General features: G+C 52.4%; 1 protein-coding gene across 1 annotated transcript in view; it reads right to left on the bottom strand.

Moving 5' to 3' along the window:
• The window catches only part of DHRS7 (dehydrogenase/reductase 7), a 49,311-nt gene that overhangs the window by 18,478 nt on the left and 7,910 nt on the right, over window positions 1–22,923 (bottom strand). The window contains exon 2 of the mRNA XM_077323948.1: window positions 12,301–12,453. Coding sequence (XP_077180063.1) covers window positions 12,301–12,453 — 153 coding nt within the window. The remainder of the gene's footprint in view (window positions 1–12,300; window positions 12,454–22,923) is intronic.

Raw genomic sequence — 22,923 nt, 5'->3', positions numbered from 1 at the left:
GTCCTCTAGTCCAACCCCCTGCACTATGCAGGACACTCCCAACCCTCTCGCTCACCCACTGTCACCTGCCACCACTTGAACCTTCACAGAATCAGCCTCTCCGTCAGATGGCTCTCCAGCCTCTGTTTAAAAATCTCCAGAGATGGAGAACTCACCACCTCCCGAGGAAGCCTGTTCCACCGAGAAACCGCTCTAACCAGGGCTGGATTTACATGAAAAGAGGCCCTAGCCTATTCCACTTATGTGGCCCTTTCAACTCCCATTTTTAAGTTTATAAATTACATGAGAGATAATAAAATACATCATTACTGTGATATATATCAATATGTTAAATGAAACATGTTGTGATTGGTACTAACCTTTATAAAAAATGTGGAATATAGGCCCCTCTTGATCTTGAGGCCCTAGGCTGAAGCCTACTTAGCCTATAGGAAAATCTGGCCCTGGTTCTAACTGTCAGGAACTTCTTCCAGAGGTTTAGACAAAATTTAGAATCATAGAATCAAAGAGTTGGAAGGGACCTCCTGGGTCATCTAGTCCAACCCCCAGCACTATGCAGGACACTCCCAAGCCTCTCGCTCATCCACTGTCACCTGCCACCCCCTTGAAGCTTCACAGAATCAGCCTCTCCGTCAGTTGACTGTCCAGCCTCTGTTTAAAAATCTCCAGAGATGGAGAGCCCACCACCTCCCGAGGAAGCCTGTTCCACTGAGAAACCGCTCTAGCTGCCAGGAACTTAGACAGAATTTCTGGTCTGTCCCTTTTTAAATTTTTTACAAAATTTGTTAAACATTTATCGGTGATATGACCATATCTGTGATATGACCATATATAATCAGATCAACCCCTGGAGAGGATGAGAAGGGGAGGGAGACTGAGGAGGACAGTTTTGTATAACCAACAACATCTGCAGGAGCCCTTCTCCCTCCCTCCCTCTCAGAACTCTATCAATGTGTTCTCCTCGTGGACCTGTTTGTACTGTTACCACTGTTACAATTATCAGTTAGTAGTATTAATGTTATAGAATCATAGAATCACAGAATCATAGAATCATAGAGTTGGAAGGGGCCATACAGGCCATAGAATCACAGAACCATAGAATCATAGAGTTGGAAGGGGCCATACAGGCCATAGAATCACAGAATCATAGAATCATAGAGTTGGAAGGGGCCATACAGGCCATAGAATCACAGAATCATAGAATCATAGAGTTGGAAGGGGCCATACGGGCCACAGAATCACAGAATCATAGAATCATAGAGTTGGAAGGGGCCATACAGGCCATCTAGTCCATGGTTATGGTTATACTAGTAAAATAGCCCATTGTATAAAGCAGACAATGGGCGCTAGCAGATGGGTGGCATGCGAGGGGCGGAAGGCTACCTGTTAGAGGAGGCTCCTGGCGGCTCCGCGGCTCCTGACGGGTGCTCCTCGGCGGCACTTGGCAGATTTTTTTTTCTTTCCGTGGCTCCTCGGAGGGGTGTGTATTTCTGCGACGGCAAGAGCAGGGAGGGCCCGGCAGGCGCGTTGTGTGCACGCGTGCTTGTTTTTGGTTTTTTTTTTTCTGTCGGTGGCTCCTGGGAGGTGTTGTTTTGCGGCGGTGAGGGCAGGTAGGGCCCGGCAGGTGCGTTGTGCGCACGCGCGCTTGTTTTTGGGTTTTTTTTTCTGTCGGTGGCTCCTGGGAGGTGTTGTTTTGCGGCGGTGAGGGCAGGGAGGACCCGGCAGGCGCGTTGTGCGCACGCGCGCTTGTTTTTGGGTTTTTTTTCCTGTCGTTGGCTCCTGGGAGGTGTTGTTTTGCGGCGGTGAGGGCAGGTAGGGCCCGGCAGGCGCGTTGTGCGCACGCGCGCTTGTTTTTGGTTTTTTTTTTTCCTGTCGTTGGCTCCTGGGAGGTGTTGTTTTGCGGCGGTGAGGGCAGGTAGGGCCCGGCAGGCGCGTTGTGCGCACGCGCGCTTGTTTTTGGGTTTTTTTTTCTGTCGGTGGCTCCTGGGAGGTGTTGTTTTGCGGCGGTGAGGGCAGGGAGGACCCGGCAGGCGCGTTGTGCGCACGCGCGCTTGTTTTTGGGTTTTTTTTTCTGTCGGTGGCTCCTGGGAGGTGTTGTTTTGCGGCGGTGAGGGCAGGGAGGACCCGGCAGGCGCGTTGTGCGCACGCGCGCTTGTTTTTGGGTTTTTTTTTCTGTCGGTGGCTCCTGGGAGGTGTTGTTTTGCGGCGGTGAGGGCAGGGAGGACCCGGCAGGCGCGTTGTGCGCACGCGCGCTTGTTTTTGGGTTTTTTTTTCTGTCGGTGGCTCCTGGGAGGTGTTGTTTTGCGGCGGTGAGGGCAGGGAGGACCCGGCAGGCGCGTTGTGCGCACGCGCGCTTGTTTTTGGGTTTTTTTTTCTGTCGGTGGCTCCTGGGAGGTGTTGTTTTGCGGCGGTGAGGGCAGGGAGGACCCGGCAGGCGCGTTGTGCGCACGCGCGCTTGTTTTTGGGTTTTTTTTTCTGTCGGTGGCTCCTGGGAGGTGTTGTTTTGCGGCGGTGAGGGCAGGTAGGGCCCGGCAGGCGCGTTGTGCGCACGCGCGCTTGTTTTTGGGTTTTTTTTTCTGTCGGTGGCTCCTGGGAGGTGTTGTTTTGCGGCGGTGAGGGCAGGGAGGACCCGGCAGGCGCGTTGTGCGCACGCGCGCTTGTTTTTGGGTTTTTTTTTCTGTCGGTGGCTCCTGGGAGGTGTTGTTTTGCGGCGGTGAGGGCAGGGAGGACCCGGCAGGCGCGTTGTGCGCACGCGCGCTTGTTTTTGGGTTTTTTTTTCTGTCGGTGGCTCCTGGGAGGTGTTGTTTTGCGGCGGTGAGGGCAGGGAGGACCCGGCAGGCGCGTTGTGCGCACGCGCGCTTGTTTTTGGGTTTTTTTTTCTGTCGGTGGCTCCTGGGAGGTGTTGTTTTGCGGCGGTGAGGGCAGGTAGGGCCCGGCAGGCGCGCTGTGTGCACGCGTGCTTGTTTTTGGTTTTTTTTTTTCCTGTCGTTGGCTCCTGGGAGGTGTTGTTTTGCGGCGGTGAGGGCAGGTAGGGCCCGGCAGGCGCGTTGTGCGCACGCGCGCTTGTTTTTGGGTTTTTTTTTCTGTCGGTGGCTCCTGGGAGGTGTTGTTTTGCGGCGGTGAGGGCAGGGAGGACCCGGCAGGCGCGTTGTGCGCACGCGCGCTTGTTTTTGGGTTTTTTTTCCTGTCGGTGGCTCCTGGGAGGTGTTGTTTTGCGGCGGTGAGGGCAGGTAGGGCCCGGCAGGCGCGTTGTGCGCACGCGCGCTTGTTTTTGGGTTTTTTTTTTCTGTCGGTGGCTCCTGGGAGGTGTTGTTTTGCGGCGGTGAGGGCAGGGAGGACCCGGCAGGCGCGTTGTGCGCACGCGCGCTTGTTTTTGGGTTTTTTTTTCTGTCGGTGGCTCCTGGGAGGTGTTGTTTTGCGGCGGTGAGGGCAGGGAGGACCCGGCAGGCGCGTTGTGCGCACGCGCGCTTGTTTTTGGGTTTTTTTTTTCTGTCGGTGGCTCCTGGGAGGTGTTGTTTTGCGGCGGTGAGGGCAGGGAGGACCCGGCAGGCGCGTTGTGCGCACGCGCGCTTGTTTTTGGGTTTTTTTTTCTGTCGGTGGCTCCTGGGAGGTGTTGTTTTGCGGCGGTGAGGGCAGGTAGGGCCCGGCAGGCGCGTTGTGCGCACGCGCGCTTGTTTTTGGGTTTTTTTTTCTGTCGGTGGCTCCTGGGAGGTGTTGTTTTGCGGCGGTGAGGGCAGGGAGGACCCGGCAGGCGCGTTGTGCGCACGCGCGCTTGTTTTTGGGTTTTTTTTTCTGTCGGTGGCTCCTGGGAGGTGTTGTTTTGCGGCGGTGAGGGCAGGGAGGACCCGGCAGGCGCGTTGTGCGCACGCGCGCTTGTTTTTGGGTTTTTTTTTCTGTCGGTGGCTCCTGGGAGGTGTTGTTTTGCGGCGGTGAGGGCAGGTAGGGCCCGGCAGGCGCGTTGTGCGCACGCGCGCTTGTTTTTGGGTTTTTTTTTCTGTCGGTGGCTCCTGGGAGGTGTTGTTTTGCGGCGGTGAGGGCAGGGAGGACCCGGCAGGCGCGTTGTGCGCACGCGCGCTTGTTTTTGGGTTTTTTTTTCTGTCGGTGGCTCCTGGGAGGTGTTGTTTTGCGGCGGTGAGGGCAGGTAGGGCCCGGCAGGCGCGTTGTGCGCACGCGCGCTTGTTTTTGGGTTTTTTTTTCTGTCGGTGGCTCCTGGGAGGTGTTGTTTTGCGGCGGTGAGGGCAGGGAGGACCCGGCAGGCGCGTTGTGCGCACGCGCGCTTGTTTTTGGGTTTTTTTTTCTGTCGGTGGCTCCTGGGAGGTGTTGTTTTGCGGCGGTGAGGGCAGGTAGGGCCCGGCAGGCGCGTTGTGCGCACGCGCGCTTGTTTTTGGGTTTTTTTTTCTGTCGGTGGCTCCTGGGAGGTGTTGTTTTGCGGCGGTGAGGGCAGGTAGGGCCCGGCAGGCGCGTTGTGCGCACGCGCGCTTGTTTTTGGGTTTTTTTTTCTGTCGGTGGCTCCTGGGAGGTGTTGTTTTGCGGCGGTGAGGGCAGGTAGGGCCCGGCAGGCGCGTTGTGCGCACGCGCGCTTGTTTTTGGGTTTTTTTTTCTGTCGGTGGCTCCTGGGAGGTGTTGTTTTGCGGCGGTGAGGGCAGGGAGGACCCGGCAGGCGCGTTGTGCGCACGCGCGCTTGTTTTTGGGTTTTTTTTTCTGTCGGTGGCTCCTGGGAGGTGTTGTTTTGCGGCGGTGAGGGCAGGGAGGACCCGGCAGGCGCGTTGTGCGTACGCGCGCTTGTTTTTGGGTTTTTTTGTTTTTTTTTCTGTCGGTGGCTCCTGAGAGGTATGTTTTTTTGTGGCGGTGAGGGCAGGGGGGGCCCGGCAGCCGCGCTGTGAGCACGCGTCGGAGGACGTGTGCTCATCGGCGGCTCCTGACGCGGCTTTTCAGCGCTTGTCGGGTTTTTTTCCCCCCCTTTCGGTGGCTGCTCATAGGTTTGCGTTGTTCTGCGGCCATGGAGCGCTCCCAGGCTGGTAGGTTAACGTGGCGAGAGGCGCTTTGCGCCTCTCGGTGTGTCAGGCCGCCGGCCAGGGAGTCCCCGGCAGCCGCGCTCTGCGCGGCTGCCGGGGGCTCCCTGGCCGGCGGCCTGACGCGGCGAGAGGCGCTTCGCGCCTCTGCCGCATCAGGCCGGTGACAAAGAAGCAACTGCGAGCCGCGCTGCGCGCGGCTCGCAATTGCTCGGGGCTGGGAATCGGAGGGACCAATCGGCAGGCGCTTCGCGCCTGCCGATTGGTCCCTCCGATTGTCTGTCCGGAGGAAGGGTCCAATCCGGACCCTTCCTCATCCCGGACACATCCCGCCTCAGAACGCCTTACCATTTTATTTAGTCCGTGGCGCCCGTGGCGCCACGGGCGGTGTTAAGATATGTTATGTTATGGATTGCTTCTTGCATTGTTTTTACGTTTTATGTAAACCGCTCTGAGCCTCCGGGGAGGGTGGTATATAAATATACCAGCACATCCAGGTGAAAATGTAGTCTGTAGTCTGGAGATGAGCTACAATTCGAGGGGACCTCTAGGCCCCACCTGGAGGCTAGTCATGCTAGAAGGAAATATTGTACACATTGCAATATCCCTCCGACTTTCCATTTCCTTCCAGAGGCAGGATGTTTGCACCCCCTCCATCACGGCTGTTATATTTCTGGAAACTCTGAAGCCACGGAGGAATAAAATCTCTGGGCGTGACTCCCCACACACAAGCCAAGAGTCGCAGTCCTGTAGCTGAGAGCACCCGGCAAGGATTCCACCGGAAGACCAATTAATCTGTTGTCCTGTGTTAAACGCAGACAGGCAATTACATCCCATTACGTGTCCTGTGAAGTCCTACTCTGGAGCGCAGCCCGGTCCAGAAGGATGTCAAGAATACCGGTTTCTCCGCTGATCCTCAGCCACGGGGCTCTCAGCCAAGGAAGTTTGGAATGCAGTTCTCCGAGCCCCCGTTGAGAAAGCTTTACGTGCATTTCCAAACGGGGTCAGGGTTGATGCTGACGCCAGAGACCCGTGGCCGATGTCCCCGTGGCAATCACGACAGGCGGAGGGAAACGGTGGCTGCTACCTTTGCCCCAGATCACGTTCTGTGCCAAAAAGCTGCTGTCGGACTCCGGCACGAATGTGCCCAGGCTGATAAATGCCTCCAACCCCACACTCTGCTTCTGTTCCTGCAGGTTCAGCAGGGTGTGAGCTTCCCAAGCGCTGCAGACAAGGCCTGTCCCCGTAATCAGGACAGCACATCCCGAATATGTCCCTTCGTTAACCTCGGAAAACAAGAACAACAAAAAAAATACCTAACTGGAATTTGCTGGGGCCTGAACAGTTAGTTGGAAGCCTGTGCAATTTAGGCAACGGGCTGCAAAATTATATCAACGCTTAGTGTGCGCAACTTAAACAAGAAAACTCTTTAAGCTTAAAACACACACAAAGCCCGTAGGCCATTGTTGAAACATTATTATACGCATTGTGCAATATTGGGCCATAGACCTGGCACACTTTGACACCCACTGGCTCTTCCTCAGAGGTCTAATTTATGACACGCATATGAATTTATGCATGATTTATGACACCGCTATGAAGAGAGGTTGAGGGACTTGGGAATGTTCAGCCTGGAGAAAAGGAGGTTGAGAGGGGACATGATAGCCCTCTTTAAGTATTTGAAAGGTTGTCACTTGGAGGAGGGCAGGATGCTGTTTCCGTTGGCTGCAGAGGAGAGGACACGCAGTAATGGGTTTAAACTTCAAGTACAACGATTTAGGCTAGATATCAGGAAAAAGTTTTTCACAGTCAGAGTAGTTCAGCAGTGGAATAGGCTGCCTAAGGAGGTGGTGAGCTCCCCCTCACTGGAAGTCTTCAAGCAAAGGTTGGATACACACTTTTCTTGGATGCTTTAGGATGCTCTGGGCTGATCCTGGGTTGAGCAGTGGGTTGGACTAGATGGCCTGTATGGCCCCTTCCAACTCCATGATTCTATGATTCTATGAATATGAAGAGCAGCCAGTCAAATAAATAAGTTATGAGGTCAGGGTTTTTAAAGACAACAAAATCGCTCAAAATGGATCAGATGGAGTATGTCCATTTAGGCTTCCGAGAAATTCTGACAAGCACCCGTGAAATCAGCGCTGGAGAGAAAGAGCGAACCTGTCCCAAGGCTATATCACTGTCCCACTCCAAACCGGTGAGCCGATATCCTAATTATACTGGTTTATGGAATCAGGAGACTCAGAAGCAAACAGAACTGGAAGAGACCATCAAGGGTCATCTAGTTCAGGGGTAGTCAACCTGTGGTCCTCCAGATGTCCATGGACTACAATTCCCATGAGCCCCTGCCGGCGTTTGCTGGCAGGGGCTCATGGGAATTGTAGTCCATGGACATCTGGAGGACCACAAGTTGACTACCCCTGATTCTAATTCAGCCCCCTGCCTTCTTGAGGACTTAAAAATCACCCCCTCCTGACAGTTGTTCATCCAGTCTCCTAAAATTTCCAGCAAAGGAGACCCCATAACCCTACGAGGGAGGAGATTCCATCTACGAACAGCCCTCCCCGTCAGAAAATGCTTCCTAGTATTGAAGTGGAACCTGCTTTCCTGGAATTTGAACCCAATGCTCCACATCCTTGGCTCTAAAGCGGCAGTAAACAAGCTGGCCCTCTCTTCAACATGTTTACCCTTTTCATAGTTAAAAACAGCTCTCCTCTCACCCCTTGTCCTCCTCTTCTCCAAGCAACACATATCCTGCTCTCTCAGCCTCTCCTCGTAAGGCCTAGATTCCAACCCCTCAGTCATCCCAGGCACCCTTTTCTGAACACCCTCCAAATTGTCCATCTCCTTATTGTACTGTGGCATCCAGAACTGGACACCATATTCCAAATGAGGTTTAAGCAATGCAGGATAGAGTGGTATTATAACTGCCCTGGCTCTAAATCAGAGTTTCTCAACTTGTTTACCACTGAGAAACCCCTGAAACATTCTTTAGGCATTGAGAAACTCCAGAAGTGGCACAATCGTGCAGAATAGGGCTGGGAAGTGTCATATCCACCCTCCTGTTTTCCGAGGGAGGTTTGACTTAGAGGCTTAACTGAGAATCTCCTCTTCACCCCTCCCCTACCTCTAAGTTCCTAACATTCCCCCTGGGCCTTCCCCCTCAACCCCATCACAAGGTTTATGGTCCACAGAGGCTCTCTCTCTATCTCTCCTCCGCTCTGAGAACTCACTTTTATCTATCCGTGTCCTTGGTCTGTCTGGTAGGTATTGGAAATTCAGTGCCGAAAACAACAGGAAAGGCAGACTGAGTGTCTCCTAGAATTCGTGCCTTTTCGATCAAAAGTTTTTCCTATGAGAACCCATTTTCCCGCTTGAACTGTCCCTCTATATATACCCCCTATGCTTGTCTCTGTCTATGTTTCCTGACATGCTTTGTCTTGCTGTGCCTTATGGAAACCTTCAACAAAGACTGACTTCTTAACACCACATGTCTCTGGGTCAGATCTGGGCGAGGGGGGTCTCTTCTGGTTGAGCGGACCAGCCTACGGTTTGTGACAGGAAGCAGAGCTGTGGACACACCCAACTGGGGCTCCTCCCCTTCCTACCCCCTCCAGGCCCATCATTGGCCATTTGGAGGGGTCGACATGACCATATATGGCCATATCACCCAATAAATGTCTAACAAATTTGAAAAATGTATTAAAATTAATTAGCTCCTACTCATTTAGGAAACCCTTCCAGGGCCATCAAGAAACCCCAGGGTTTCACAAAAACCTGGTTGAGAAAACCAGCTCTAGATTTTATGCTCCTAGCAATGCAGCGTAATTATACAGATTATGCAAACAAAGTTGGGGGAATATTATTAGTTGCTGTATTAATTTCTCCAAACGGCATCTCCAGCATCAACAACACTTTTCTTTCTGCATGCCACAGACAGGCCATGCCTGACTGTTGCCAACCTCCAGGTGGCGGAGATCTCTTGGAATCACAACTGGTCTCCATTTTATTGAGATCAATTCCCCTGGAGAAAATAGCCAATGATAAATATGGAGGGTGATAACTGAGATTTTGATTTGTGTCAATATATGAATTGTAAAAATATGGCAAAATCTTTGCGAGGGTTGGTTCACTTGAACTCCCAGGCATAGTGTACTCAGCAAAATGAGGACAATTGTGTATTGTAACTGCACCAGCTTCAAAGCCTGTTCCTAAGAACGGGCCTTGAAAGGGCCCTGTCCACTGGCCCCCGGCCACGCAGCTTAAGGTGGCTTTGGACCGCAGCTCGCAGCCAGATCAAGTGGGGCGGGTGGGGGCTGGGCAGCTCATTAGCAGGGCCAGGACAGAGCTCCTTAACAGGCTGTCCGCAGGCCAAGAGGCCCTTGTCAGCAGGCCCAGCATAGCAGGCCAAGAGGCCCTCATTAGCAGGCCCTCCACTACGACCCTTTGCCCAGGGCCCTCTCCCCTTATCTGCTGCTGGCTCCAGGCACTGAGACGTCTGAGAGCAAAGAGGCTAGACTCCAGGGATGGAGGGCGGGAGCTGCAGGGGCAAGGCCAATCAGGGCAACACTGGCTGCACCCTGATTGGCCCTATTCTAACTTGGACAGCCAGACACATCCCACCCCCTAGGCTGTTTCACAAATATATAGAGGAACAACAATGGATAAGGATAAACTATACTGTCTCCTTTAGCAAGAATAAATATGTTTACTTCTTACACACTAGTAAAACGTTCAAACCTAAAGCTTCAACAGTAACTTTCTTCTGAGGTAAAACTGGTTTTCAGAGATACATTTCCCCCCACCCCTGTTTATACCAAGTCACAACTGGTTCTGTGACAACTTCCTTTTTTAACACTCACAACATAGAATCAGAAGTTATTTCTCATTTTCTGACTTACAAACATGACCAGAGAGACTCACTCTCTCACTCTCAAACACACAAAACAGCCACTAACTGTCAAAGCTAACAGAAATGGCATTCTCCCATCATGCATCACTTCAATATCTGCGAGGGTGCAGGCAAGGATGGGCAAACAAAAATTCCAAAACTTTGGAGGATGGACCGCCCCCCCCCCCATTGCACTGCACTGTACAGATATCTCTGCCCTCTTCAAACTCTATCCTTTCTAGCCCCCACCGCCAAATCTCCAGGAATTTTCCCAAATAGGAGTTAGCAACCTGACCATGACCCTTTTTTCCAGCACTGTGATGAAAGCTATTTAGGCAACAACGTCCAATTAACGATTAAACCTCATCAGGCCTCTCATTGGCTGAGCAAGAGTGTGCTTCATTTTCCAATGTTTGGAGAGTAAACATCACATGGAGCATAAACTCACCCTTCCAAGGCTACCACCTTTCCCCTAGAGATTGCCAGTCACCGTAGACCTGGAAGCAATCAGCTCAAAAGTCCCAGGTGGAAGCAGGGATGCCAGCCTCCAGGTGGGACATGACGACCCCTGGAATCCCAGCTCTGCTCCACAGACTACAGAGATCAGTCCCCCTGGAGAAAAGCTGCTGTTATATACGGCGAACGGTACAACTGCCTGGGCTAACAGGGTTCATGGATGTTTCGATCCTGCATTGAGCAGGGGACAGGACTAGACGGCCTTTGTGACCCCTTCCAACTCTAGGATTTTTTTTTAAATAATATTTTTATTTTTGTTATATATAAGCGCTTACAAAGAGAAAGAGAAAAAGAAACGACCAGCCGAGCAAATAATTATTGATACATATAAAGATATAGTCTGTTTTTATCTTAAAGAAGAGAGAAAAAAGAAAGAAGAAGAAAAAAAGTGGCCAAGTAATTAATGCTTATAAGGGTAAGATCTATTATTTTCCCAAATAATATATGGTCAGTTCGCATCATACATCGGCCCTAACCTAAAGGTTACTGCTGCCTTTCCCAAGAAAGACCAAGTCTAGGATTTTTATTTAATTATTTTTCGATTTGTATACCACCGGCCTTGGAAAGTCTCGCAGCGGCTTACAAATATAAAACAATACTTTCCACAAGAACCCCATAAAAACAATCCTCACCGCAAACCATGCAGATGGCGAACACTACCCTAAAAGATTTTTAAACACCCCACCCCCTATCCCCCAGTTCAGCCAAGTTCTCTTCCAATGGGAGCGGGGAACCAGATCTAACCTATCCGGAGGATCCTCTGATGGTAACGCCAAGGCCCTGTCCTGGCTTCAACCATATGCCTGGCGGAAGAGCTCCATCTTGCAGGCCCTGCGGAAAGCTGGTATGATTCCATGGGTGCATTCCATGATTGTTAATCAGCAAATGAAGCTTAGGTTTGGAAAGGAAGGAAGTGGGGGTTGACCGGTCCCCCCTGACCACTAGCAGGGGATGGGGAGAGGGGGAGGGTTTCCAGATCCAGCCAGAGATTTGGGGATGGAGTCTGTAGAGGACAGGGACCTCAGTGGGGTACGGTGCCATTAAGGATGCCAGCCTCCAGGCGGGACCTGGAGATCCCCCATAATTACAGACCCTCTCCAGACTACACAGATCAGTTCCCCGGAAATATCCAGGAATCTCCCAACTTGTATTGGGTAACTCTAGGTGGATGTCACCTATCACGGCAGAAACATTTGTGGCGCCCAAACCCGCTGGTTAGTGGCCTCAGCCAGGGCCAGGCCCAGGGCCTTTTCAGTCCTGGCCCCTACCTGCTGGAATGAGCCCCCAGATGAGCTGAGGGCCCTGTTGGAACTCTGCTCATCTATGAATCTTCAGATGACCAGGGCCCGTTCTGCATCGTACGTCCCTCCACGTTTGTACGGATTTCACATCAGGGGGGGGCTTCAGATCGCACGCTGCTTTTCCGCTCAACTCGGTGGTTCCCCCCACCTGAGGTTTTTCTCAGTGGAAGAAAGAAGTATTAAGTCTGCATTCACTCTGGACAAATGCAGGGCCTGCAAAACGGAGCTCTTCCGCCAGGTCTTCCGCCAGGTCGTTGTTTTTCTGTATTGTATTGGTATGTCCCTTTAATGGGGGTTTTAATGAGGACTTTGAGATGGATGATGGATGGATGGATGGATGGATGGATGGATGGATGGATGGATGGATGGATGGATGGATGGATGGATGGATGGATGGATGGATGGATGGATGGATGGATGGATGGATGGATGGATGGATGGATGGATGGATGGATGGATGGATGGATGGATGGATGGATAGATGGATAGATAGATAGATGTGATGGACGGACGGACAGATGGATGGACAGATGGATAGACAGATAGTACATTTTAAAATCCAATCAACACGTCTTACCCAGGCACTTCTTCTTCACTCTCTCCAGTTCATTTTCCCGTCTTGCTGAGAGCGCCAGGTGGGAGCCGATCTTTGCTAGCTGGTAGGCCATCTCCTCGCCGATCCCACTGGACGCTCCCGTGATCCAGACCACCTTCCCGGGAAGCTCATTTTCTGGCCGGCGGGGGGGGGGAGAGGAGGAGAAAGGAGAGAAGTAAATATCAAGGTAACCATTTGCAGAGATATTTGCGACCCTGGGCCATGTGGGTCAGGGCAAAAGACCTGCAGAGCTGGTTTGCCATGGCCTGCCTCGGTGGTCTCCCATCTAACCTGGGCCGACCCTGCTTCGCTTCTGAGATCTGACAAGACAAGGCTAATATGAGCTACTATACATGACAGGAACAGGCAACTGGGAACCCCACAGTCAAATAAGGTCCCTAAGATTTCCTCTGGACACTTAATTCTCTGCCTGCCAGTTACTTTGCCCCAGCTGGGATTTGAACCCGGGGCTCTCAGTTCACGGTTTCCAACCCCCGCCAGAACCGTCACCAGCCCAGGAGGCCTTTATAAGACAAGCGTCTTAAGTGCTAATCGCTTCATCTCAGTTTGAAGAGTATTTTGTGTGTCTGTGGGCGTGTGCACATTTTTTGTGTGTAGCTCTGAGTCCCTGGGGCAAGAAACGCGTAAATTAATAAAGCACAAATCCGTAAATTAATAAAGTACGCTTCTACAAACCAGTAAAATGCTACTTCTACGTGTTGCACTGGATAAACACCGCTGTTTTATGACTCCCAATACCTGGACATCCAGGGGATGACACTGTGCACCATTTAATATTTTACCGAGTTACTTGGTAACAAAGCTGAGGGCCAAAGTACACCTGAGAGCATCCACATGGCCGACAGAAAGATGCCGCTGCCATTTTAAAATGCTCTTGGGGGCAGATCCTGACCATAAGAAGTTAAGAAGAGCCCTGTGGGTCTCCCTAGTTCAGGATCCTGTCCCACACAGTGGACACCTGTTACTCTGGAGGGTTAACAATAGGGCAGAGAAGTCTTCATGAGAACATCAGAAGAGCCCTGCTGGGTCAGACCAATGGTCCATCTAGTCCATCCTGTCTCACACAGTGGTTTATCAGTACTCCTGGAGGGTCACCCATAGGGCATAGAGGCCAAGGCCTTCCCTTGATATTTCCTCCTGGCTCTCAAATTCAGAGGATTAGTGCCTCTGAATGTGGAGGATCAGAACATCCAGCCTTGCTGGATCAATAACAGAGCAGAGAGGCCAGGGCCTTCCCCCGATTAAGGTAAAGGTAAAGGTATCCCCTGTGCAAGCACCGAGTCATGTCTGACCCTTGGGGTGACGCCCTCTAGCGTTTTCATGGCAGACTCAATACGGGGTGGTTTGCCAGTGCCCAGTCATGACCGTTTACCCCCCAGCAAGCTGGGTACTCATTTTACCGACCTCGGAAGGATGGAAGGCTGAGTCAACCGTGGGCCGGCTGCTGGGATTGAACTCCCAGCCTTATGGGCAAAGCTTTCAGACGGCTGCCTTACCACTCTGCGCCACAAGAGGCTCTTCCCCCGATTAGAACATGGGAAAAGCCCTGCTGGGTCAGACCAGGGGTCCCTCCAGTCCAGCCTCCTGTCTCACACAGGGGCCAGCCAGTCCCTCTGGAGGGCCAGCAACAGGGCAGAGAGGCCGAGGCCTTCCTAAGGACATCAGAAGAGCCCTGCTGGGTCAGACCAGGGGTCCCTCCAGTCCAGCCTCCTGTCTCACTCAGGGGCCAGCCAGTTCCTCTGGAGGGCCAACAACAGGGCAGAGATGCCGAGGCCTTCCTAAGAACATCAGGAGAGCCCTGCTGGGTCAGACCAGGGGTCCCTCCAGTCCAGCCTCCTGTCTCACAAAGGGGCCAGCCAGTTCCTCTGGAGGGCCAGCAACAGGGCAGAGAGGCCGAGGCCTTCCTAAGGACATCAGGAGAGCCCTGCTGGGTCAGACCAGGGGTCCATCCAGTCCAGCCTCCTGCCTCACACAGGGGCCAGCCAGTTCCTCTGGAGGGCCAGCAACAGGGCAGAGAGGCCGAGGCCTTCCTAAGGACATCAGGAGAGCCCTGCTGGGTCAGACCAGGGGTCCATCCAGTCCAGCCTCCTGTCTCACACAGGGGCCAGCCAGTTCCTCTGGAGGGCTAGCAACAGGGCAGAGAGGCCAAGGCCTTCCTAAGGAGATCAGAGGAGCCCTGCTGGGTCAGACCAGGGGTCCCTCCAGTCCAGCCTCCTGTCTCACTCAGGGGCCAACCAGTTCCTCTGGAGGGCCAACAACAGGGCAGAGATGCCGAGGCCTTCCTAATAACATGAGAGCCCTGCTGGGTCAGACCAGGGGTCCCTCCAGTCCAGCCTCCTGTCTCACACAGGGGCCAGCCAGTTCCTCTGGAGGGCCAGCAACAGGGCAGAGAGGCCGAGGCCTTCCTAAGGACATCAGGAGAGCCCTGCTGGGTCAGACCAGGGGTCCCTCCAGTCCAGCCTCCTGTCTCACTCAGGGGCCAGCCAGTTCCTCTGGAGGGCCAGCAACAGGGCAGAGAGGCCGAGGCCTTCCTAAGGACATCAGGAGAGCCCTGCTGGGTCAGACCAGGGGTCCCTCCAGTCCAGCCTCCTGTCTCACACAGGGGCCAGCCAGTTCCTCTGGAGGGCCAGCAACAGGGCAGAGAGGCCGAGGCCTTCCTAAGGACATCAGGAGAGCCCTGCTGGGTCAGACCAGGGGTCCCTCCAGTCCAGCCTCCTGTCTCACACAGGGGCCAGCCAGTTCCTCTGGAGGGCCAGCAACAGGGCAGAGAGGCCGAGGCCTTCCTAAGGACATCAGGAGAGCCCTGCTGGGTCAGACCAGGGGTCCCTCCAGTCCAGCCTCCTGTCTCACTCAGGGGCCAGCCAGTTCCTCTGGAGGGACAACAACAGGGCAGAGAGGCCGAGGCCTTCCTAAGGACACCAGGAGAGCCCTGCTGGGTCAGACCAGGGGTCCCTCCAGTCCAGCCTCCTGTCTCACACAGGGGCCAGCCAGTTCCTCTGGAGGGCCAGCAACAGGGCAGAGAGGCCGAGGCCTTCCTAAGGACATCAGAAGAGCCCTGCTGGGTCAGACTAGGGGTCCCTCCAGTCCAGCCTCCTGTCTCACACAGGGGCCAGCCAGTTCCTCTGGAGGGCCAGCAACAGGGCAGAGAGGCCGAGGCCTTCCTAAGGACATCAGAAGAGCCCTGCTGGGTCAGACCAGGGGTCCATCCAGTCCAGCCTCCTGTTTCACTCAGGGGCCAGCCAGTTCCTCTGGAGGGCCAGCAACAGGGCAGAGAGGCCAAGGCGTTTCCCTGATATTGCTGAGAGAGCTCTGTGAGAACTGCTCTGTGAGAACAGCTCTAAGAGAACTGTTACTGGCCCAAAGTCACCTTGTTGGCTGCAGGTGGAGAGGTGGGGGTTCTCCAAATTAGAGGCCGACACTCTTAACCGCAACACCAAACAGCAAAACTTCTCTCCCTCCCTCCTTGTGAGTCGCTTTGTCAGTGGGAGTGTTGATACGCTACCAATAACTGACCCTACAGTCCTTGCCAGGAGTAGTCAAACTGTGGATGTCCATGGACTACAATTCCCATGAACCCCTGCCAGCATTCTCTGGCAGGGGCTCATGGGGATTGTAGTCCATGGACATCTGGAGGGCTGCAGTTTGACTACCCCTGGTCCTCACCCTCAAACCCCACAAACTGCACAGGATTGCACAAAACAGATCTAGAGTTCTGCGGCACCTTTAACACCAACAAGGTTTTATTCAAGGTATACGAGCTTTTGTGTGCACGCACGCTTCCTCAGATACGATGCCATGTGCATGCACACGAAAGCTCATATACCTTGGATTAAATCCTGTTGGTGTTAAAGGTGCCCCTGGACTCTAAATTAGTTCTGCGGCTTCAGACCAACCCGGCTACCCACCGGAACAGAACTGCACGGTTAATTTTCCAGGCAGAGTAAAGAGCTCTCCCTCCCATCTGGTCTCGTGGTTAAGAGGGGCGGTCTCTAATCTGCAGAGCTGGGTTTGATTCCTCACTCCTGCTCCACATGCGGCCAGCTGGGTGACTGTTCTCTTCGAGCTGTTCTTGCAGAACAGTTCTCTCGGAACTCTCTCAGCCCCTCCTACCTCACAGGGTGTGTGTTGCAAGGAGAGGCAGGGAAGGCACTTGCCTCAGCTCCTCTGAGACTCCCTCAGGTAGTAAAAAGTGGGGTATAAAACCCAACTCTTCCACTTCTAGTCACAAGCAAAACGGGGGCTGCTTTTTCGCTGGAACGTGCCGATACAAGACGGAGTCCAGCACAAACTGTTCTCGCCCGTCTAAAAGCTTTTGAAACTGGCAGCCGATCCAAATGACTGCCGTGCGGAAACTGGCACGGACAGTAATAGCTGTTTACATTAGACTGGAAGAGGAAACCGAGGTCTCCCCCTCCCCTGCCATTCCCAAAGCAGATCTGCCCTTAAAGGGAGCCCAGCCCATTTCAGCCAGCAACTGAGAAGCAAACAGGGCCACATCATTGCTAGAGCCAGAGTGATGTCCTGGTTAAAGGGGGTGGGGCTCTAATATGGTGGGCCGGGTTTGATTCCCTGCTCCTCCTCCACATGCAGCTGGCTGGGTGACCCCGAGACAATCATAGTTCTCTTAGAGCTGTTCTGGCAGAGCAGCTCTCTGAGAGCTCTCTCAGCCCCAACTACTGAGCAGGGTGCCTGTGGTGGGAACATGTTTATCAGTGGCTTTGGGACTCCTTCAGGCAGTGAAAAGCAGGCTATGAAAAGTAAAAACAACTCCTCTTCTTCTAGGGTTGCCAGTTCTGGCTGGGAAATATCTGGAGATTTTGAGGGGGGAGCCCGGGGAGACCTTTAAAGCCCTAAACCAAGGGTGCCCAAACTGTGGCTCTCCAGATGTCCGTGGACTACAGTCCCCATGAGTGCATGCTGGCGGGGGCTCATGGGAATGGTAGTCCATGGATATCTTGAAAGCCACCCTTTGCCCACCCCTGCCTTAAACAGTCTGAGACCTGTGAATCTACAGGACTGCCTTTGCCCTTACATTCCTCAAAGAGAGTTGAAATAATCAGAACATCTGCTCAGGATCCCTGGCCCAAAGGAGGTCAAACTGGCCTCAACCAGGGCCAGGGCCTTCTCGGCCTTGGTGCCATACCGGTGGAATGCTCTACCTAAAGAGATCAGGGCCCTGTGGAGTCTTAACCCGTTCTGCAAGGCCTGCAAGACAGAGCTGTTCCAACAGGCATAATTCAACAGGGGAAGACCCGTCAGCCGTGATGCAAGCAAAATTATTTGGGGGCAACTAGATGATGTTTATGTTTTAATCCAAATCATTGTTTTTACTCGTGTTGTCACCAGCCCTGAGCTATATTGGAAGGGCGGGCTAGGAAAATATTCCATTATTATTCAGCAGGGGTAAAATGCCAAAGGGCTGGCCTTCCAAAACATCAATTTCCTCCAGGAGATCTGGGCCATCTGGCGATCAGCTGCAAGAGTGGAATGTCTCCAGTTGCCGTCTGGAGGTTGGCCACCCAAAACTGTCACAAACAACCGCCATCTTGTTTGATTGCCTCGCCTGGTTTTGCAACGGGGAAAAAATGCAGGGGAGAGAGGAGGGGGGCGGGCAAGGGCCATCCGTGGGGCCGTATGAGATCATGTGCCGCCTTTCACATCGCCTGTCTCTGGTCCTGCCCTTCTACCCACATCCAGTGACACAACCTAGAGACAGTGTTTTGCTCAGCTCTATGAATCACCCACAAGTTGACTCATATCTGGCAAAGTGGCAGCATTGACATGCCATCACTGTGCAGTGGGGAAAGACTCTGAAAACAAGGAGAAGGAGAAGGAGAAGGAGAAGGAGAAGGAGAAGGAGAAGGAGAAGGAGAAGGAGAAGGAGAAGAAAAAGGAGAAGGAGAAGGAGAAGGAGAAGGAGAAGGAGAAGGAGAAGAAAAAGGAGAAGAAAAAGGAGAAGAAAAAGGAGAAGAAAAAGGAGAAGGAGAAGGAGAAGGAGAAGGAGAAGGAGAAGGAGAAGGAGAAGGAGAAGGAGAAGAAAAAGGAGAAGAAAAAGGAGAAGAAAAAGGAGAAGAAGGAGAAGAAGAAGGAGAAGGAGAAGAAGAAGGAGGAGGAGAAGAAGGAGGAGAAGAAGGAGGAGAAGAAGGAGGAGAAGAAGATTTTTATGCCCAGCTTTTCACTACCCAAAGGAGCCCCAAAGCAGCTTATAAGCACTTTTCCCTTCCTCCCCCCACAACAGAAACCCTGTGAGGTAGGCGGGGCCGAGAGAGCTCTGAGAGAACTGCTCTGTGAGAACAGCTCTTACAGGACTGTGATTAGGCCAAGGTCACCCAGCTGGCTGCATGTGGAGAGGGAGTGGGGCATCAAACCCGGTTCTCCAGATCAGGGTCTGCCGCTCTTTAACCACTCCACCACGATTGTATACCACAGAGGTTACCGGTGGAATGGAGCCACTCTGAGACGCCTCCAGGTGGTAAAAAACGAGGTACTACAAACCAGCTGTTCTCTTCTTCAGGAAGGCTGGTCCTGTGCAGACTGGAAAGGGTGCCAATTTCCCACGGCAAAGCCCAAACTGGACACCATTCTTCCTTCCCTTCTCCCAGGGAGCTCCATTCTATCATCCTCCTTTTCTCCTCACAACAGTCTTGTAAGGTACGCCAGGGCACGAGAGAGAGAATGATTGGCCCAAGGTCATGGCAGAGTTTTTGGCCTGAGTTCATAGCAGAGTGGGAATCCGAACCCCGAACGAGGGCCCAGTCCCCCGTTCCAGCCACCACCCCACATTGCAAGCTGGGCACTGAAATCGCACATGGGAATGGCCGGGAGACACACCCTCCACGATCGTTGCTCAGGAGAGACACACCCTCCATATTCCGGTTCTCAAGGCCAAAAAACGGCTGTGTGTGCATGCCAAAGGTAAACAGCCACAGGTGTCACAAGACTACGCACCGCATCACAGGTGGCAAAAAACGGGAAAGTTGTGCCAGAGGTGTCAGTGTGCGTTTATGACACAGCTTTGGTGCACCGCTGCTGATAAGGAAATGGACGCCTGCAGCCGAGAGATCTGCATAGGGAGAGAACAGAGCTTCCTCGGTACATGGGGGGAGGGTTTGTAAGTGATCTCCCCCCTTCTGCAGGGCAAAACAGGCCATCTAGGTACCATCTGCTTTGATACCTGCGATTTCGCGCTGCATTGAATAAAAAGGGATTGGAGGACGGTAACCTAAGAGGTTGAGCCCAAAAACGGGACTGTGGGTAAGCACACTGTGCTAATGTACAGGGTGGCGTGGATGAATTGTCAAAAGCTTTCACGGCCTGAATCAACTGGCTGTTGTGGACTGCGTGGTCATGGTCCGGTAATTTTAGTCCCTACCGTTTTGTCAGTCACTTTTCAGTACCTCTGAAGATGCCGGTCACAGGTATTAAAAATATCAAGCCACAGCCATGCAGCCTGGAAAATCCACAACAACCAAGATCACAAGAATTGTCTCTAAAGCGGTTTCTCAGTGGAACAGGCTTCCTCGGGAGGTGGTGGGTTCTCCATCTTTGGAGATTTTAAAGCAGAGGCTGGAGAGCCATCTGACGGAGAGGCTGATTCTGGGAAGGTTAAAGGGGGTGGCAGGTGACAGTGGGTGAGCGAGAGGGTTGGGGGTGTCCTGCATAGTGCAGGGGGTTGGACTAGATGACCCAGGAGGTCCCTTCCAACTCTATGATTCTATGATTCTACATGTACTAATGTCAAGCCAGGAGGTCCCCGGTTCAATCCCCGGTATCCCCAGTTAAAAGAACCAGGCAAGACGTGACCGGAAAGACCTCCCCCTGAGATCCTGGGAAGCTGCTGCCAACCTGGGTAGACAATACTGATCTTCGTGGACCGATGGGCTGGTTCAGTAGAAGGCAGCTTCCTTTGTTCGTGGGCATTCAGGCTCTCCCAGCTCCGGCTCAGCCAACACTGCACCACATTTCTGTGAGAAAGCTCAGTAGCTCCCTCCATTTCTGGAACTGTGTCCAGGAGGGCATTTGACGGCTCCCAGCCTGCTCTGGTCTTTCGGAAGAGCCTGTGTGACCTGGCTCTGGGCTTCCAGTACAGACCTCCAGGTGCCATTCCTCCGGGCTTCGCCCTACTCCCGGGCGAGACAACATTTGTGCAAGCGGCGGAGATGGGGTTGAGATGTAATTTGTTTAACTGAGGCAGGTTTTGCATACAATCTTATCTGTGGAGGACTTTCAGACTTGTTGTCTTACGCCACTCTCAGCCTTCAGAGACAGGAGTTGACAAACGTTCTTAATGGGACAGAATTTTTAAAAACAATGGAGAAGTAACAACATTGCAGCTGCCAAATTTTAAGGGGGTGGATTTTGCTTCTGAACGGGCTTGAGGTTTCACAAAACCACAGCGACAGGTTGTCAGGAGCACCCGTCAGGGTGGCACATGGCAGGACGTGCTAGGATTTCCTTGGAGCTTGGGGGTAAAAACCATAGAGTTCGGGGGAATCCTAGAGCATCCTGCGATACAATGTTTCCCATGTGGCCAGTGGCTGGGAATGACCCGACCTCTTGAAATGGACACGGATTAGGGTTGGCACAGACCCACTGATGAGGAAATTCCTGCTGTCTTTGCTCTGGCAAGAGGTGGGGGAATGCCGGCACTGGAATGGCATTCTGGGGTGGTATTTCTAGGCACAGACCCGAAAGTGACATCACTCTGTTGTGGGATACTCTAGGGTTCGCAGAAAGTCTGTGGTTTGTACTATAACGTTCCAGAGATATTCTACAGCAGGGGTGGTCAAACTGTGGCCCTCCAGATGTTCATGGACTACAACTACCATAAGCCCCTGCCAGCATGGCCCATTAGCACATAGAATTGTAATTTGGCCTTGTGTTCTAGAGTGTCCCACAGTGCAGGGACACTGTATCAAAGGATGCTCTAGGATTCCCCAAAACTATATATTTTTTTACCATTGACTTTTACCCAGGGAAATTGTAGAACGTCCTGCGGTGGAGGCACCAAATCACTGGTCACTCTAGAATTCCCCAGAACCCTATGGATGTTAAAACCATGGAGTTAAAAGGTAAATCCTAGAAATGCGGTGACCTCGCTTCACAGGATGCTCTAGGACTCCCCCAAACTCTATGGTGTTTACCATAAAGTTTCATGAAAATCCTAGAGCATCCCGCAATGTGGCAAGTTGTTCCAGGATGCTGCCCCCACCCCTGTCTCCTAACAGGGCTGCAAGTCAGAGGAGGAGACTCAAACAGGCCCTACCACAACTTCTTGGTTTACCCAGAATCAACTCGCCCAGCTCAGTCTGCTGAAAATCCACTCTGATCGTAGAGAGAGCATTCTAGACTGAGCAGCAACAATTTCACAACAGTGTACGTTATTTAATTAAATTAATTCCTGACAGAAGGATTGGTGGGTCCGTCTTCTCAGATGCCTTCTATAAAAGTTAAAAACGGGGTGCCATGACTTCTAATCCCAGAGTGTTGGATTGGATGGGCCGCTAGGCTGATCTGACATGGGATTAGAACCAAGCAGTATATCAATTATTATTCTTCTTCGAGTCTTCTTCTTCTTCTTCTTCTTCGAGTCTTCTTCTTCTTCTTCGAGTCTTCTTCTTCGAGTCTTCTTCTTCGAGTCTTCTTCTTCTTCGAGTCTTCTTCTTCTTCGAGTCTTCAAGTTTTCTTCTTCTTTGAGTCTTCTTCTTCGAATCTTCTTCTTCGAGCTTCTTCTTCCAGTCTTTTTCTTCTTCAAGTCTTCTTCTTCGAGTCTTCTTCTTCTTCGAGTCTTCTCTTCGAGTCTTCTTCTTCTTCTAGGGTTTTCTGCATGTCGAGCAGAAGCACTTCCCCTCAGCTACGGCTCCACCACTATTTCCTGATAAGGGCAAAAGGGGAGGGGATTTGCAGACAGGGAGGGAGGGAAGGAGGACATCTCTGCCAAGCACAGCCTTTCTCCTCCCTGTCCCAGTAACTTTTATAAAAGTTTTGTGTGACCAGAGCCCCTGGAAAAGGGAAAGAGTTTAGCTACATGGCTCACAGCCTATGACTCCAATCACACCAACCAAAGAATTTGGCACCATCCGGGGGTCTACTTGTCCGAGGGGGGGGGCGCTGGATTTGCACCTGTTTATGTATTTTTCTTGTAGGCCACTGTGGGTACTGCTTGGAGAAAAGGGGGATGTAAAAGTGGGTCCATCTCCTTCTGGGCATGGAATTGGGTCCACTGTGGGTGGGCAGGTAGGAATGAATTTCCTGCGTTCTGCAGGAGGGGTTGGACAAGGCCAGTTAGGCCTATACATATACTCTTTCTGTGTGCTTTCAAGAAAACATTTCTCCACTCAGTTCTTCAAGAAGCAACATGTTAAGCAAAGCTTTTGCCCGAATGCTAAAGACCGACGATCAGCGTTACGCTTAACCTCACTCCCATATCACAGAATCATAGAATCATAGAGTTGGAAGGGATCTCATAGGTCATCTAGTCCAACCCTCTGCACTATGCAGGACACTCACATCCATATCACTCATCTACTGTAACCTGCCACGCCCTTCACAGCAGCCTCCTGCAGCAGCTGTTTTGTGGCTGGC

The sequence above is a fragment of the Paroedura picta genome, chromosome 2 (assembly GCF_049243985.1).
Source record: "Paroedura picta isolate Pp20150507F chromosome 2, Ppicta_v3.0, whole genome shotgun sequence".
NCBI lineage: Eukaryota > Metazoa > Chordata > Lepidosauria > Squamata > Gekkonidae > Paroedura > Paroedura picta.
Note: the sequence above shows the minus strand (reverse complement) of the source record. Positions and strands in the feature narration are given on the sequence as shown.